The following is a 15,814-nucleotide window of genomic DNA, read 5'->3' as shown; positions in this document are numbered from 1 at the left end:
TCCTGGCGTGAGCAAAAGCCACTAGGGGCCCGAGGAAATGACCCACCGATGCAAGCCCGCCATTGCTCTGAGCAGGGTCCGGCCCCGCGCCAGAGCCCGCGCTCCGCCAGGGAGGCCTGCGCGTTCGAGACCCGTCGCCTCCGGGTCAGGCGCGGGACACCAGGCGAGGGGAGCCAGGAGCCGGGAGGGGCGGCGCCGGGCCCGCAACCCCACCCTGTCCTCCCTCCGCCTCCTCCCGGCCAGACCGTCCCCTCCCAGGCCCCAACTCCGCGGCCGTCCCCTCGCAGCCGGCCCGTCCCGCTCGGGCCCGCGTGCCCCGCAGCCGCCACGCGCCCCGCCGTCCGTGCCGCGGCTCCCGCCCGAGCGCGCGCGGGCCGGCGGTGGCGTGTGCGCACGTCATATGGGCCGCCCGCCTCCCATTGGTTGCCGCCGCCTCACCAGACCGCTTGTGGACGGGCGCGCGGGCGGGGCGGGGCGAGCTCAGGCCACGCCCCTAGGCGGTGCGCGCGGGCGGTGGGTAGGCCGGGCAGGGTCACGTGATGCGGGCCCCGCGGCCCGCCATATAAGCCCGCGTGCCCGCCAGGCGCCGCGGCCGCACTTGGGGCCGTCCCGGGCCGCGACTCCTCCTTCCTCACAGCCCCGCCTCCGCTCGCAGAGCCCGAGGGCGGGCGCCTCTCGGCCAGGTACGCGGCGGGCTGGGGCAGGGGTCGCGGGCGGGGTTTGGTCGCGCTGCAGCCGGTCCTCCCCGGAGGTAGGCGGGCGCGGGCCCCGTTGGGTCTCTGGGACGCTGGTCCCGCTGGGGCCGGGGGTGCTGCTTGCTGTGAGCGCGGGTCCCGTCCGCCGCTGGCCCTGGGCGAGTGCACCGGGTTCTAACCTGGTGGGGGCTGCGCTGCCGCCTGGCCCGGGTGCCGGGGTTCGCGTCCCGCGGGGCCTTCCTCGCTCTTTGTCTCTTCTGAGTGAACTTGATGACCCCCTTCTTCCAGGAAGCGCCTCTCGGACGCGGGTGACCGATGCCCAGATTGCACGACCACTTCTGGAGTTGCTCCTGTGCGCACAGCGTGAGGCGCCGAGGCCCCCCGCGAGCCAGCGCCGCGGGGCTGGCAGCCAAGGTTGGGGAGATGATCAGCGCTTCCGTGTCCGGGCCCTCCCTGCTGGCGGCCCATGGTGCCCCGGACGCTGACCCCGCGCCCGGGGGCCGCAGTGCTGCGATGAGCAGCCCCGAGCCCGGCGGCCCCTACCCCAACACCTGGCATCATCGCCTGGTGCAGAGGAGCCTCGTGCTCTTCTCGGTTGGGGTGGTCCTAGCCCTGGTGCTCAACCTGCTGCAGATCCAGAGGAATGTCACTCTCTTCCCCGAGGAGGTGATCGCTACCATCTTTTCCTCCGCCTGGTGGGTCCCTCCCTGCTGCGGGACAGCAGCTGGTGAGTACCCCCCCGCGGTTCTTCTGGAAGTAAAAAGGGTGTCTTTTCGGTTGAAAGTACTTTTCAGCCTATTGAGAAACATGCATTTGAAACTAGAACTGTCCACAGATTGAAAGTGTGCATCTCCAGTTTGGGGATTTAGAGAAATGAAGGAGGGGTAGAGAGGACCTGGCACCCCCCAGGGCGGGTTCGGGCCACAGCTCTCTGAAGTTTGAGGAAGCACAGTGATGGAGATGAGGCAGGGAGATAATTGGCTGTTCAAGCAGGTGCTGTGCCAAGCTGACTGAGGGCCCTTCCCTCCTGGCGTCCGGGTACAGCCCCAGCTGTCATCCCGCGCCAGCCGCCCCGGATTGGCCGCCTGGGGAACTGGTGAGCAGCGGGACTGAAAGGCCATTGGTCGCGGCAGCAAACATGCTACCCTGCTGGATAACTGAAAACAAACCCGTCACATGTGTTCAGGAGGCGGTTGCCAGGGGAGCAACTTCTCAGTACTTCCTTTTGCCGGGTCGCTGAGTAAACCGTGGTCGGAAGCCAAAACGTTTACTCCCTGAACTGTTAGAGCTCTGTAGATTACGTTCTTAAGGAAAAGAGTAACCCCCTTACGACGTTTAGATTTTCGTACACCCAGGCAGTAGCATAGATGCCTTACAGTGTAACACTAGGTCAGTCTGAACTGTGGACAGGGGGACTGCTGAGTGTCTTTACTAGAATTTCTTGGCTATCATTGAACCTCTTTTATAGAAATGTTGAGTTGATCTTGGCCCAGCAAATCCCTTACTGCTGCTGTAGTCACACAGCATTTGTTTCTTTAACGAGGTTTTGTCAGGTGCTTTCTACAACCTCAACTCTACAAGCTGTTGAAATGTTAATCCAAAAGTAGCACCACAAGCCCCTATCCTTAAGCAGCTTACAGTCTGGTGGGGAAAACAAATGAGTAAGTGACTCCAGTGCAGTGCAGGGGGCATCCTGTTTGCTTTGTGGCTGACATTTGTCAGCCGACTGCTGACCATAGGCTTCAGATGCTTTGCTGTGTTCATTCCTTACAGCAATACCATGTGTAGCTTCATTTATAGATGTGGAAACCGAATCACAGGTGAAGTCACATCCAAGCGTGCGCAGGTAGAAAGGGGCCAAGCCATCCATGCTAACAGCTCCCGCTGCCTCTGTAGGTGTGTCTCCTGCACTGTGGAAACACATTGCCTCAGTTGACTCACTGCAAACAGCAAGCAGCAGAGTTTTGTAACAGATTAACAGAGGGCTGTGTGTTCAAGAACTAGGACATATGTCTGTAATTATTAAGTAGTGGGTAGAATGTTTTCATCTTTGTTCTCGGAGGGAGGGGAACCTCTTTTGTTTTTTGAAACACTTTATGTGGCTGTACTAATTGAAAAATTTTTGAGACATATATCTAGATTTAAAATTCCATATTTCATATACATTTGGCAGAATAGTTTCTTTCCTTTAACCAAAAACTTGATCTTAGAAATGAAATAGTTTAGCCTTCAGTATTTGTAATTGAAGCCTCAAGGGTTTCTAGGAATATCTGGACAATTTCTCATGCTCTCATATTCTACCTTTTTTTTTTAAACCATCAGCCAAGAGCATAAGTAAAATATCATAGTATGTTTTTTACCTATTTAGTTTTTAACCTTAAAAGGCAAAATTAAGCTATAGTGAAGTAAAGTTAATTTGGGGGGGGTCTGTTTTTCAAAACTCCAAAATTAGAACATGATTAATAAATTGAAAACTGAACTTTTTTTTCTGAATGTTTGATGAAAACTGTGTTTCCTGTTTCTCAGTTGAACCTAAAATGTGTATTTCTTTCATACTAGACCAAGGTGAAACAATTGCAGGGTTCTCAAGAGCCCTGGGACCCAGTGACCCTTGTGTCCCAGCATCCAACCCCGCAGGCCAGCACCCCACTCCCCCCCACAGACATTCATTCCTGCCTTCATTTTTGCCATTTTACTTCTCTTTTGGAATGCCATTCCTTCCCACCTGTCCAAAATCCGAGTTTGTGTCTGTAAAGAATAACGATTCTGGACCACAGTGATCCCTTCTTTCTCTGTGTCCCAGTTACATAATCCTTATAATTTCACACAGGAGAAAACAAACATGCAGAGCCAGGTCCCGCCAGGGCAAGCTGGGATTGGAGGCTGAGTTTCCTCTTCTTGGTCAGGTATTCTTACCACAGCTTGAGGCGTGACCGTGCAGGAACCAGATGGAGAATAGGAGAAGCCCGCGTGGGGCTCTCTCGCCCCGTACTTGCCCACGGGCATGTGTGCACAGTGCTCAGTGCCCAGTACAGTACATGCTAGAACCCCCGAAAATCAACTCCAGGGCCACCCTAGGAGCATGTGACCCAGACTATCAAAGTCACATCAGCAAATATGTATCTCATCATGTGCCCAGTCCCAGTGCTGGGTGGTGGCAGGAGTGTCAGAGCTATGATGTGACAGGGTGTGGACAGATGCTAACCTTTTTATTGTAAGATCGAAATCACACTGGATGAAAAGATAAGGTGAACTACATAGTCATTTAAGTTCTGTGTACTTTAGGCAAATGTGGATATTAAATACAAGGTTACATATTGCTCATGTTAATATGAATAATCCCTGCTTGATTCCTTTCTGTGTTTACTGAGGCATGTTCAACTGCACTAAATAATAGTGATTTTTTAAAAACTTTTCTAAACAGTACAATTTTGTGGGAGTGGTACTCAAAGAGAACAAGAATATAAAATCACTCTTAACTATTATGTTATAGCTGATAATTTTTTCTAGGAAAAGGACTGGTTTGAGTAATGTCTTGTGTTACTAATGACCACACTGAAGTTGTGGAACTTAAATCTGCTGTATTCTAACATTGTCATCTTTTTTTTAAAACAGCTGTTGTTGGCCTGCTGTACCCCTGTATCGACAGTCACCTCGGAGAACCCCACAAATTTAAGAGAGAGTGGGCCAGTGTCATGCGCTGCATAGCAGTTTTTGTTGGCATTAACCATGCCAGTGCTGTATCCTGAATTTTCTGTGCTATGTCCAGAGTATCTTCTTAGGTTATACATTGAAGCGTTTTGTTTTGTTATATACTCAAATGACTCCATGTCGTAATACAAACATGATGGTGGTACCTGCCCATTTCAAATTACTAAAAAGAGAAAGAAGAATGGGGCTGTCGATGACTTCATAGTAAAATATATTGTTTTATGGTCAAAATGCTAGCGGCATTTTATATATAGCTTTCAGCAAGTTTATTCTTATGGTTAAGTTTTTGAGTCAATGATGCCAGGGAGATTTCAGGTGATCTTGGTGATTACTGTAGCCTGTATCCAACAAATCCTTTCTTTAGTTCATTACACAGTTTTTATGGACAGTGAATTATTTGTGGTACAATAATAAAATACCCATGTTTTTGACCCTTGTGGTTTTCTTTGTGTTTTTGATCTTATTAAGAATCAGCAGACTTTTCCTTAACTTTTACATCACCAGAAATTGGATTTTGCCAATAACGTCCAACTGTCCTTGACTTTAGCAGCCCTGTCTTTGGGGCTTTGGTGGACATTTGATCGTTCCAGAAGCGGCCTTGGGCTGGGGATCACCATAGCTTTTCTAGCTACGCTGATCACGCAGTTTCTCGTGTATAATGGTGTCTATCAGTAAGTATGTGTTTTCAAATATTGGCTTTGGAAAGCTTACTTAACTTTCATTAAAACATCCACAAAGCTTAGATAGTTTCATATTTTATTTGGTTTTTATATAGAATGATCTAGATTTAGGTACAAAATTCTAAAAAACGCTGCTATCCATAACTTAATGCAAAGGAAAACCAAGTAGTAGCAGTTACAACCAAACATTCAAATATGAACGTTTTGTAGCATTTCGTGGTTGATATGCATTCTGCATATCCCCACTACAGAGAATGTTTGATGCAGAATTGAGCCAGGTGAAACTGGCTGCTAAGGCACGGTTTCTTTTCTTGCTCCAGGTATACATCCCCAGATTTCCTCTATATTCGTTCTTGGCTCCCTTGTATATTTTTCTCAGGAGGCGTCACAGTGGGGAACATAGGACGACAGTTAGCTATGGTGAGTGAAATGATCATATTATATTATCTTCTAAAACTTGCGTCTCTTTACCTTGATAGAATTACTTTACATGATACATTCAATTTTGTGTTTATATGTTCCGGTTCAGACTTGAGTGACAATTACTGAGAAAAGGTTGTATTTTAAAAAATAGGTAATGATACCCAGTTAATTCTTTGCTAAATTATAAAGATTTGTAGATTCATAAATTCATAATATTCGATTTAGAAATGAACTAGAGCCCTCCCACTGCCCCTTTGAATTGCAGATGTGGTCGGTGTTCTGAATTCTTGAAATTTGTGTAGTAAGCAGTAAAGAAAGTGACTGGTGTGTGAGTGTCCCTTCCTCCTTCGCCGTCAGAAGCAAATCTGGATGACCTCGTGCAGTGACACTTTGCTCCCTGAGCATCAGTCCGCCGGTGTTGCTTTTCACAAAATCAGAGTGGATGCAGATGATGCTGGCCTCTTAGTCCACAGTCAAGCAAATCGAGCCTGAGGCTCCAGAGTCTGTCTCGGGCCAGGGCAGGGCCTGGTGTGGGCGGGTAAGGGGACAGCCTGGTTCAGACAGGCAACACCCTTCTGTGGGGCAGGTGGCCCTGGGCATGGAGGAGTGGTGATGAGAGCACCACTGCACGTGGCCGGGTCACCGTGTAGATGGACTGTCCTGCCTGAACATTGCACCTGTTCTTACTGCAGGAGAAAGCAGCTCTACCCCACAGAGCTTCTCTCACAGCCCCCTGAGGGAGATGGAAAGGTAGATGAACTCCAGGATGGCTTTAGCAGTTCTTAATTAGTTAAAAATTGGCATCTTAGCACTTTAATTTAAAAAACTAGAGGTGAACTTTTAAATGTTATTTTGAGTTGACTTTGACTGGCAGGCTGAAATAAAGTGAATTAAAAAAAACCTAGAGCTGTTCCTCTCGGAGATAAGCTCTGGGACTTTCTCGGAAGACTTATCTGGGCACCTCATGCTATTTTTAAAACAGTACATTTATTTTTGCCAGCTGATACCTCTGTGAGGAGTTGAATTTGAAGGCCACTTGGCTGTTTCACAAAAACAGAAGTAATTACAAGTAGAATTTGCAGTGTTCCACTGGTTACTGAGTCTGTGCTGCCAAATTTCTCATGATGGAGAAGAAAGGACTTTGCTTGCCTTTTTTTTTTTTTTTTTTTTTTTTTTTTTTTTTTTTGAAGACAGAGCTCACTGTGTCACCCAGGCTGGAGTACAGTGGTACCATCATAGCTCACTATAACCTTGAACTCCTGGGCTCAAGCAGTCCTCCCGCTTCAGCCTCCTGAGTAGCTGGGATTACAGGCACATGAAACCTTGCCTGGCTAACTTTTTTATTTTTTGTGGAGATGTTATCTCCCTGTGTTGTCCAGGCCAGGCTCGAACTCGTGGGCTCAAGCGATCCTCCCACCTTAGCCTCCCAAAGCACTGGGATTTTAGGCGTGAGCCTGGCCTTGTTTTTTTTTTAATATTAAAAATCTGGTCGAATGGTTCCACATGAAAATACTACATTGTTTTCATGCATTCGCCATCATTCCTGTTATAGTCTTCAAACGAGAGCTAGGCAACTCCATCTCCACTTTCTTGCTTTGAGATTTTTGTTCCGGGACTCTTTGGGAGAGAATTCCTAAGAAGATTTTTAGAATACAATTGTCCTCAACCAGATAGACTAATTATACATTATAACTGAAACTTGAATAACATTTAAAGAGTTGATTATTTCTGTATGATAGGTTGACGCTGTTATATGTCAAGGCTTTTTAAATCAGTTTTAAGAAATAAGCATTATTTTGGTGGAGGCAGAAATTTCACAACATTCATAAGTTCTAAACATCTAGAAATGGTTGGAGGAAACGTTTTCAGTTTTGAAGATAGTTTCATTAAGTAATTCCTGCTGTGCTCCTTTGATCCTTACAGAAAAAAATGTTAAAGATAACTCAAAATAGGATAGTTGACATAATTATAATTCTCCTTATTTCAGCTTTCTCTTGATCCTTTTTATTCTTTAAACTTGGGGGAAAATGTTTGGATGTTCTTTTGTATCTTAAAACTGGAGGAGAGAGATCACCGCCTTAATCCCTTCCCTACTGGGCTATCTCATGAAACTGACCTCCCAGGTTCTGAGTCTAACCCCGCCTACCACCATTTTTATTCATAAAAACTTAAATCCTTACCTCTGGATCCCAACTGTTATTCTTTTTTCTCTTCAAAATTTGCAAACTCATTTCCATCCATCAAACTCTGGAAATGGCCCAGGGGCTTCACGGTGCAGTCCCCTCCCTCCTGCTGCATCCGTTCCTCAGGCTGGGCCCCTTGACGTCACATTCGTGGTGCGTGTTTTCCCCCAGGGCAGCCTTCCTCACATTCCACTGTTGTCATACTGTTTACTCACAAAATGGAAGCGGTTGGATGTTCTAGGGATAGTATCTAAGAGCTGTTGGTTTAAGGTTGAAACGTACACCAAGTAAGACTTTGTGAAGGGAGGTGACGAAGAGTGAAGTTGATGACAGTCTGAAGGTGAAGAGATTCCGAGGCTCAGTTCAGCACCAAGACCAGACCCGCCCAGATCCAGGGTCATTCGAGGTCTGTGTTTGGTGCTGATGGTTTTCCCTAGTGCACTTGACACCTTCTCCTTCTTAGCTGTCTCAGTTCTCTTCAGATGCCTTTGTTCTAACTTATGCTTCCCTCCCTTAGGAGGAAACATAGTTACTTGCAAGAATAACCATGCTCAAAAGTTACAAGTTGGCTTTGCTTCAAGTTATATGGTCTCCTAGCTTTTTCTATGTGGTATTTCCGCACCGCCCCCTGCCCCCCGCACATGCCATTGTCCTTTGTGTCCGAAAATATAGCAGAAACATTTGTTATCAGCCTGTTTCAGTTTTTTTGTTTATTTTTTTGCTTGTTTATTTTTATTTATTTATTTATTTATTTTGAGACGGAGTCTTGCTTTGTCACCCAGGCTGAAGTACAGTGGTACAATCTTGGCTCACTGCAACTCTGCCTCCCAGGTTCAAACAATTCTCCTCCCTCAGCTTCCCAAGTAGCTGGGATTACAGGCACCCACCACCACGCCTGGCTAATTTTTGTATTTTTAGTAGAGACGGGGTTTCGCCGTGTTGGCCAGGCTGGTCTCGAACTCCTGACCTCAGGTGATCCATCTGCCTCAGCCTCCCAAAGTGCTGGGATTATAAGTGTGAGCCACTGCACCCGGCCCAGCCTGTATGTTTAAAAGAAAATGAGTCAGTAACCATCATTTATAGAACTTGTTGCTGTTTGTAGCTTCAAGTCTTTTCTCAAGAGTAAGCTGCGAACTGCCAACAGCAGTCAAGCCTGCCCTGCTTCCACTGCCCGGCCCCACTGGGACACCTGGAGGCAGAGTCCCGCCCACCTCAGTGTCAGCCTGGGATTTAATTTGCCGTTCCTGTTTTTGATTGACCCAATTCAGCTGCTAATGATAATAATACTATTATTGTTATTGAGGGTTTACATGTATTGGGCTCTTACTGCTGCGCAGGAGACATTGTGCTGAACGTTTCCATTGTTAGCCAGTTTTGTCCTCTTAACATAACTCTTTGAAGTAGAAACTATTATTAGCCCATTTGTAAAAGGGGAAATTGCAGCTTAGGAAGATTAAACAACTCGGCCAGGTGGGTGGCAGAGTTGGAGCTGGCACCATGCTTCTCATTAGTATACCACATGCCCTTTCAACACATGGCTTGCACCTGCCTTCACCCTGGAAGTAGGTTGACAGCAGCCTGCGTTGGTGTCTGGGTTGAGAGGAGGATCCATATTGCCTTTTACAGGGTGCCACGATTAGACAACACTGCTGGAAGTCCCTGTGCCACGTGTCAGGTCCGCCCGGGCTGGTAGTCATTCATCTCTGGTGTCTTTGTGTTCTTACACTAATGCCAGGCCTCACTGTGGCCTCTGTCGACCAGGGCTTCTAAAAGTCCACTTCCCATTGATTTATCAGCACGTTAGTGAACAGGTAGTCAAATGTGATGACCAGTTTTCTTTCCAAGTTGCTGCCAAAAGTTGCTCTTTTGTTTTCCCACTGCAGTGTGTATAGAGCCCTCCCAGTGTTCATATTTAACAATTGGCAATGCTTTCACATGATCAGTTCCTAAAAGCATGTATGTTTCCTAGAAGATCTTACTGTGTGTGTCCCCAGGGTAGTCACTGGCATACCTGGGTGACTCAACCCAGACTCGTGACTTTTGTACCTGTCCGTTTAGATGAGAGGATCCTGCGGTTTTCTGGATGAGTAATCTCCTTCATTGCCGAAGGTGAGGAGCTCAGCTCCTTCCTCTTAATGGAGGGCAATTAAGTAACGTGGGAAGGCACGATTCTGAGGGGAAAAAATTGTGTATGGAGGTTTCTCTTTCGCCCTTTAGCAGAAGCTCTGTGGCCTCAGGAAGGTCATTTAATCTCTTTGGGTTTGCTTCTTCATCAGTGAAATCCTGTTCTCTATTGAGAATTACCCTGCGGTGCCTGGTCATAGCAGTAACTGTAGTGTCTACCTCTCGGAAGCTCTGTGAGGGTCAAATGAGGAAGAATATGTAGAAGGGATTTCCAAACTGTGAAGCTCTGTGTGAACTGAGGGTAGAGTTACTATTCAGTATTACAAAGCATGACCTATTTCCAATGTCTGTTTCAACAAACTGCTGGTAAGGTGGGTTATAACACGGGCATCGGATACTAATAAAGGTTTGTGGCCGAAACCTCCCTTCAGATAAAGGTTCAATCCCTTAAATTGCAGTTAGAACTTTCAGGAACCTACCATACCGTAAGCATCACCATGCTTTGATAAAATTGGGTGTTTCCTTTATATAGATATTAATTTAGTTACACTTTCACCAATATCTTACACTTACATAATAGGCTTTATATAAGGGCCTTAGCCCTTGAGGCAGAGAATTATCCTAATTTTGCAGGTGAGAGCTGTGGCTCACTGGGCTGGAGCCATGAAGAAGGTGCAGGGGAGCTGGGAGAGCTGGCCTTAGGCTCTAGTTCTCTCCACATTTCCCACATCTCAGTCTTGTTTCTTCAGTCATATAAATGTTAATCTTTCTCATGTTAGGACCTACTTAATTGGTAATTAAAATATTTATACATTTAGTGCTAATTTTCTCTTTCCTTTTTTTTTTTTCCTTTCTACACACAGGGTGTTCCTGAAAAGCCCCATAGTGATTGAGTCTTCAAAACCACCGGTTCTGAGAGCAAGGAAGATTTTGGAAGAAAATCTGATTGTGGATTACGACAAAGATTATCTTTTTTCTTAATCTATTTAGATCAGGCTGACTGTACAAATGACTCCTGGAAAACACTGTTCACCTAGTCTAGAATAGGGAGGTGGAGAATATGATGACTTACCCTGAAGCCTCCCCTTGACTGACGGCACTGGCGCCTGTCTGTGCCCTGCAGCATTCTGCCAAGGCTGCGTGGGTTCAGGCAGGTGGCAGTTTCCCAAGTATTAGATCTCATTCATGTGATTAAAACAAGTTGCCATATTTCAAAGCCTTGAACTAAGACTCAATTACCAACTATCAGTTTTGTATCAGTGCCCAAAGGAGGTAGGTTGATGGTGCTTAACAAACATGAAGTATGGTGTAATAGGAATAATATTTATCCAAAAGATTTTTTAAAATAGGGCTATGTTTTAAAACAAAACAAAACAAAAAAAAAAAAAAAAAACAAGAAAAGCAGCAGTGATTCTAGAGAGGTCACGCTCCAAGTGGAGTCGCGGCATGGCCACGCTTCATGGTCACGCTCGTTCATCCTGCAGTGGCGTGTTTACACGGTCACACGTATGTGTATCGCCAGCGTGTCAACTGTGCTTTTCATACCGTGGAAGTTTGTGTAGACAATCTTACTGAGCAAAAGGCAATGAAAAGTCATGGTTCCCACGCTGTGATATATTGGAATTTTCACCTCAGTTTATGAAGTTTATTTTGAAATCCGTAATCGTCTAAGAATGAATACCTGTCTGCCATGTATTTCAATCTTAGTGAGCGAAAATTGTTTCTTTGTTACTACAGAATAGAGATGACTGTTTTTTTCCACAGCCCTATGAAATTTGCAATCTGTGATTGCCTTGTAAAAAGGAGAGTGCATATGTCACTGCATTAAACATGTGGTGTTTCTAAATATTCAATGATATTGGTGAGCACAATGTATTCATTTAATGGCATAGACCATACCAGACCTAATTTGCAAGTATTGGGTCTTAAACTTCAAGTGCAATGTATATGAAAACCAATCTGAGCCTTGTATCTCTTAAATATTTATTTTTTTTAACGTGTGAGATGTTCGAGAGAAGTGTTCTCCATTCATTTCAGTGCTGCATGGAGGAAACTCGGCGATGACTTCTTTCCGTTGTGAAGTTCCTTTCATGTTACACCCTCCACTGAACCCTCAACCTTCGAAATACTCCAGTTTTGTGGGTTTCGTCATTTTTACTTACAAATTTCCCTTTTTGTATTTTGCAATTTACATGTGTTTGGTTTGTTTTAAATTCTGTGAAAGTGGCTTGATTAAAAGACTCCTTTTAAATGGAAGCCAGCAGTCAGCAGAATGGAAGCTTAGAGGACCTTGCCTGTGAGCGCTACTCTTTGTGTTTGGTTTTGTGTATGTAATGATCTTTGCTGAGGTTTTTTGCTTTGTTTTGAGGGAAATGTCTTGGAGTAAATTTTAAGTTCCTGAAGCTAATTTGTTTTAGAGGAATTTTGTTTTTTAAAAAGATAGGATCATTCTGAACTTTGGAATGACCCCCTTATATATTTTCTGAAAATGAAAACAATTAGTTACATGAAAAAAAATTTCCAATGAAGATGTCAGCATTTTATGAAAAACCAGAAGTTATTAGATGAAAGCAGTGAGTGAATCTTCAAAACAGACTCGATCATGCACAAACATTAAGTCTTTCTCTCCGAAACCGGAAGTAAATCTTTATCTGTTAGAAATAATGTAGCCAAAAAAATGTAAATTGGACGATTTTTTTGCCAATAGTTTATAGAAAATATATGAACCAAAGTGATTTGAGTTTGTAAAAATGTAAAATAGTATGAACAAAATTTGCACTATGCCAGATTTGAACATCTAGTGAGATTCACATTCATACTAAGTTTTCAACATTGTGTTCTTTTTGCATTCATTTTTTACTTTTATTAAAGGTTCAAAACCAAGTGTTGTATTTATGTTTGTTTGCTTTTTAAAAAAAACAGTTGGGGTGGTATTCTCTATGTAGGATGTTAGATACACGCAGGGCGTTGGTTCCAGGATACCCCACGTATGTGAAAATCTGCATACTCAAGTCTGGCACTTGGCCCTATGGAGCCTGCGTACACTAAAAGCCCTCCGTGTACGTGGGTTTCACATTCAGCAAATAAACCATGTTTGGTTGGAAAAGCTCCGTGTATAAGTGGACCCACAGGTTCAAACCCTGTGTTGTTTAAGGGTCAACAGTATGTGTTTTTCTTATGGTAGAAAGTTAAGTGCAGCACAAGCTGGATGGAACCTGCCACTTTACCCTCCTCACCACAGGCACCCGGTTTTCAGGCAGGAGGAGCAGGCGTGCCTGGCCTGTCACAGGGGCAAGCTCCCCTGCTGCCAGCCAGTGTGGCTGGAGTTACTTGCTCTCACAGGTTATCACGATGGGATGAGAACGGAAGAGATGGGTTGAGCATCTGGAACATTAATGCCCTGCAGGCTTAACATTACTTGTAGTTGTGAAATTGCATTTCAATACTAGTAGAGAAAGGCCTTACCTTGTATGTACCAATACATTTTATAATACAGATCCAAACCAGTAGGTTTCTACTATATTTAAAACATAAAACATTCATGTATGGAAAAACTGGTAGAACTCATGATGAAAACATTTCCCTCATTACAGAGATGAGATTTGCCTGAGATTAACCCAATTTATGTGGATTGAGTGTAGGAATGCCTACTGAATTAGTCTAAATTCATGTTTGTTTGTTTGTTTTGAGACAGAGTCTTGCTCTGTCGCCCAGGCTGGAGTGCAGTGGTGCGATCTTGGCTCACTGCAAACTCCACCTCCCAGCTTCACGCCATTCACCTGCCCCAGCCTCCCAGATAGCTGGGACTACAGGCATGCACCACCACGCCTGGGTAATTTTTTTATATTTTTAATAGAGATGCTGGCCGGACTGGTCTCGAACTCCTGACCTCAAGTGATCTGCCTGCCTCGGCCTCCCAAACTGCTGGGATTACAGATGTGAGCCACCGCGCCTGGCCTATTCATGTTTTAGAATAAGTTTTGGAGGTTAAATGTTTCCTGGAATTTTTCTGATCTATTGAGCAAGTGATGGAATTAAACCATTTCATGAAGGGTAAGGTGTGTAATTTACAAAAGATTTCCTCGTTCACTTCTTTTCAACTGAAGGAGCAAGGCTGAGTAGGAACTCAAGATAGATTCAAGGATGTTTTGTTTGTTTGGCTAGTTTTAAGAGCCACCTGTGATCTTAACTTAAGCAAGATTTCCGGCAGATTGGTTTAAATGAATTAAGATATAATCACCTGGCACGCTCCCCACCCTTGAATTATAAACACTTCCTTTATCCTGGTGGTAAAAAGAAATGAGAGAAGGGAACAATTATAAATCTAAACTTGCCTTTTCTACTTTACCTGTTAAAACAGACCTTTTACTAAGAAAGTTCACTCTCCGAGAGTTTCAAATTATCTCTTGGTAATAATGTAACTTTAGCATACCCTTGTAGGGATATTCTCTTTGAAGAGTATTAATGTTGTAAAATATTAATAAAGATATTAAAACTTAGCTTTAACATATATTATGCAATAAGAAGCTGGCCTAGTCCTCACTAATCTACCATTTTGCTTACTCTTGGAGTGAGGTGAACTTGTAAGCAATAAATTAGTCACAGGAGGGATTTCATATTGATCCCTAAACGTAGTCAAAATATGCAAAGAAAGGTAAGAAAAAGGTGCATGAAATAGATCCAAGTCCTAATACCCAAACATGGTGCCCTGTGGACTTTATAAATCTTGGTAAGATTCATACCTGAAGAATTGCTTCCCCGAGCATTTATAAAAACACCTAATAGTGCCTGGCACAAGATAAGCTCTCAATAAATGTTACTTTCCCTTCTTGCCCCAGTTTTCTCAGGGAAGAATAAATGTGCTGAGATACCTTAGGTATGGTAGTGCCAGTCTAGGTTTGTAGTTTTCAAGACAAATGGTCACATAATATGAAAAGTGCTTTTTTATTACTATTTCCACGTATTTGACACTTAATTTTTCTGAGTGTTTTGACACCCTTTTTCCTCACTGTTCTCCACGTTCGCAAGTTCAGGAACAGAAGGAAGATGAAGTCAAAAGCACTGGGTCCACAGAAGTAATTTCCTCATCAGAACCTAGCTCTTCGTATTTTTTTCTGTGTCTTCTCTCGGGCAAGTTTTTCATTTAAAATCATAAGTGTTTCCCAGTTCATCCCTGAGACCTCACCGAAGGGTCATCCCTGGCTGTCCTCTTCACATCCAGCCTCCCAGAGTTCCTCCAGCGGCCCCTGGAGTCAGGGCTGTCAGGCTGCTTTCTTCCCGCAGGCCAGACTCCCCGGAGGGAGGGGCTGCCTCCTCGCTTGTCCTATCCTGGTGCCTTGCCACGGCCTGGATCCTGCTTCATCACACATGTGTGCTGGGAGCGTGTGAAGAGATGGCTTCCCCTACTTGGTCACTGGCCATCCAGGAACTATTTCTGGGTGCCTATCATGACAGAGGCAGGCACGTGAACTGTCCACGGTCCAATCCTGTTGCCAACAGCCTTTGAGTCCCCTTCCTATTTGTGATCTCCAATCTGCAGAGAATGAGATAAATAAAGCTGTTAGAATCAATCATACAATGAAAATCTGAGTCAACATCCAGGGAGGACTCCTCCACACGTAGAGTGGATGAGTTTCAGTGGCAGGATTTGTTTTAACACTGATACGAGCTGTCACAGGATTGGGGATTCTTTTTCCCAGGAATGGGGTTGGAAGTGTGCTGAACCGTCCACACCCTCCCGCCCCACTGCCCTGCTGCTCAGCAACTGCTTGTGGGTGGCCAGTGTGACACCCACAGGCCCAGGAGGAAGCGCCCACTGGGCAGCACCGGTGCAAAGTCCTCGAATCCCTCAGAGCCTTCGCCCGTTCCCACCTGCTGGCCTGCCCTTCCCAGGTACACACTGATTCCTCAGAAATTCCATCTTCTCAAGGAGGAAGGCTGCTTGCTTTGACATGTGACATCAGTCCCTGCCCTTCAAATTTGATCTTATTTGCCATCA

The 15,814-nt window shown here is 45.2% G+C and overlaps 1 protein-coding gene across 1 annotated transcript; it reads left to right on the top strand.

Annotated features, from left to right (window-relative positions):
* Positions 1-486: 486 nt before the first annotated feature.
* INSIG1 (insulin induced gene 1) lies at positions 487-12,699 on the top strand. The gene is made up of 6 exons (XM_050785731.1): positions 487-683; positions 984-1,422; positions 4,311-4,435; positions 4,911-5,077; positions 5,407-5,506; positions 10,680-12,699. The coding sequence occupies exons 2-6, from the start codon at positions 1,011-1,013 to the stop codon at positions 10,707-10,709; spliced, it is 834 nt and encodes a 277-aa protein (XP_050641688.1). The 5' UTR covers positions 487-683; positions 984-1,010; the 3' UTR covers positions 10,710-12,699.
* Positions 12,700-15,814: the final 3,115 nt, after the last annotated feature.

This window comes from Macaca thibetana, chromosome 3, assembly GCF_024542745.1.
Source record: "Macaca thibetana thibetana isolate TM-01 chromosome 3, ASM2454274v1, whole genome shotgun sequence".
In the NCBI taxonomy this organism is placed as follows: domain Eukaryota; kingdom Metazoa; phylum Chordata; class Mammalia; order Primates; family Cercopithecidae; genus Macaca; species Macaca thibetana.
The sequence above is the reverse complement of the archived record's forward strand: the minus strand, read 5'-3'. Positions and strand labels throughout refer to the sequence as shown.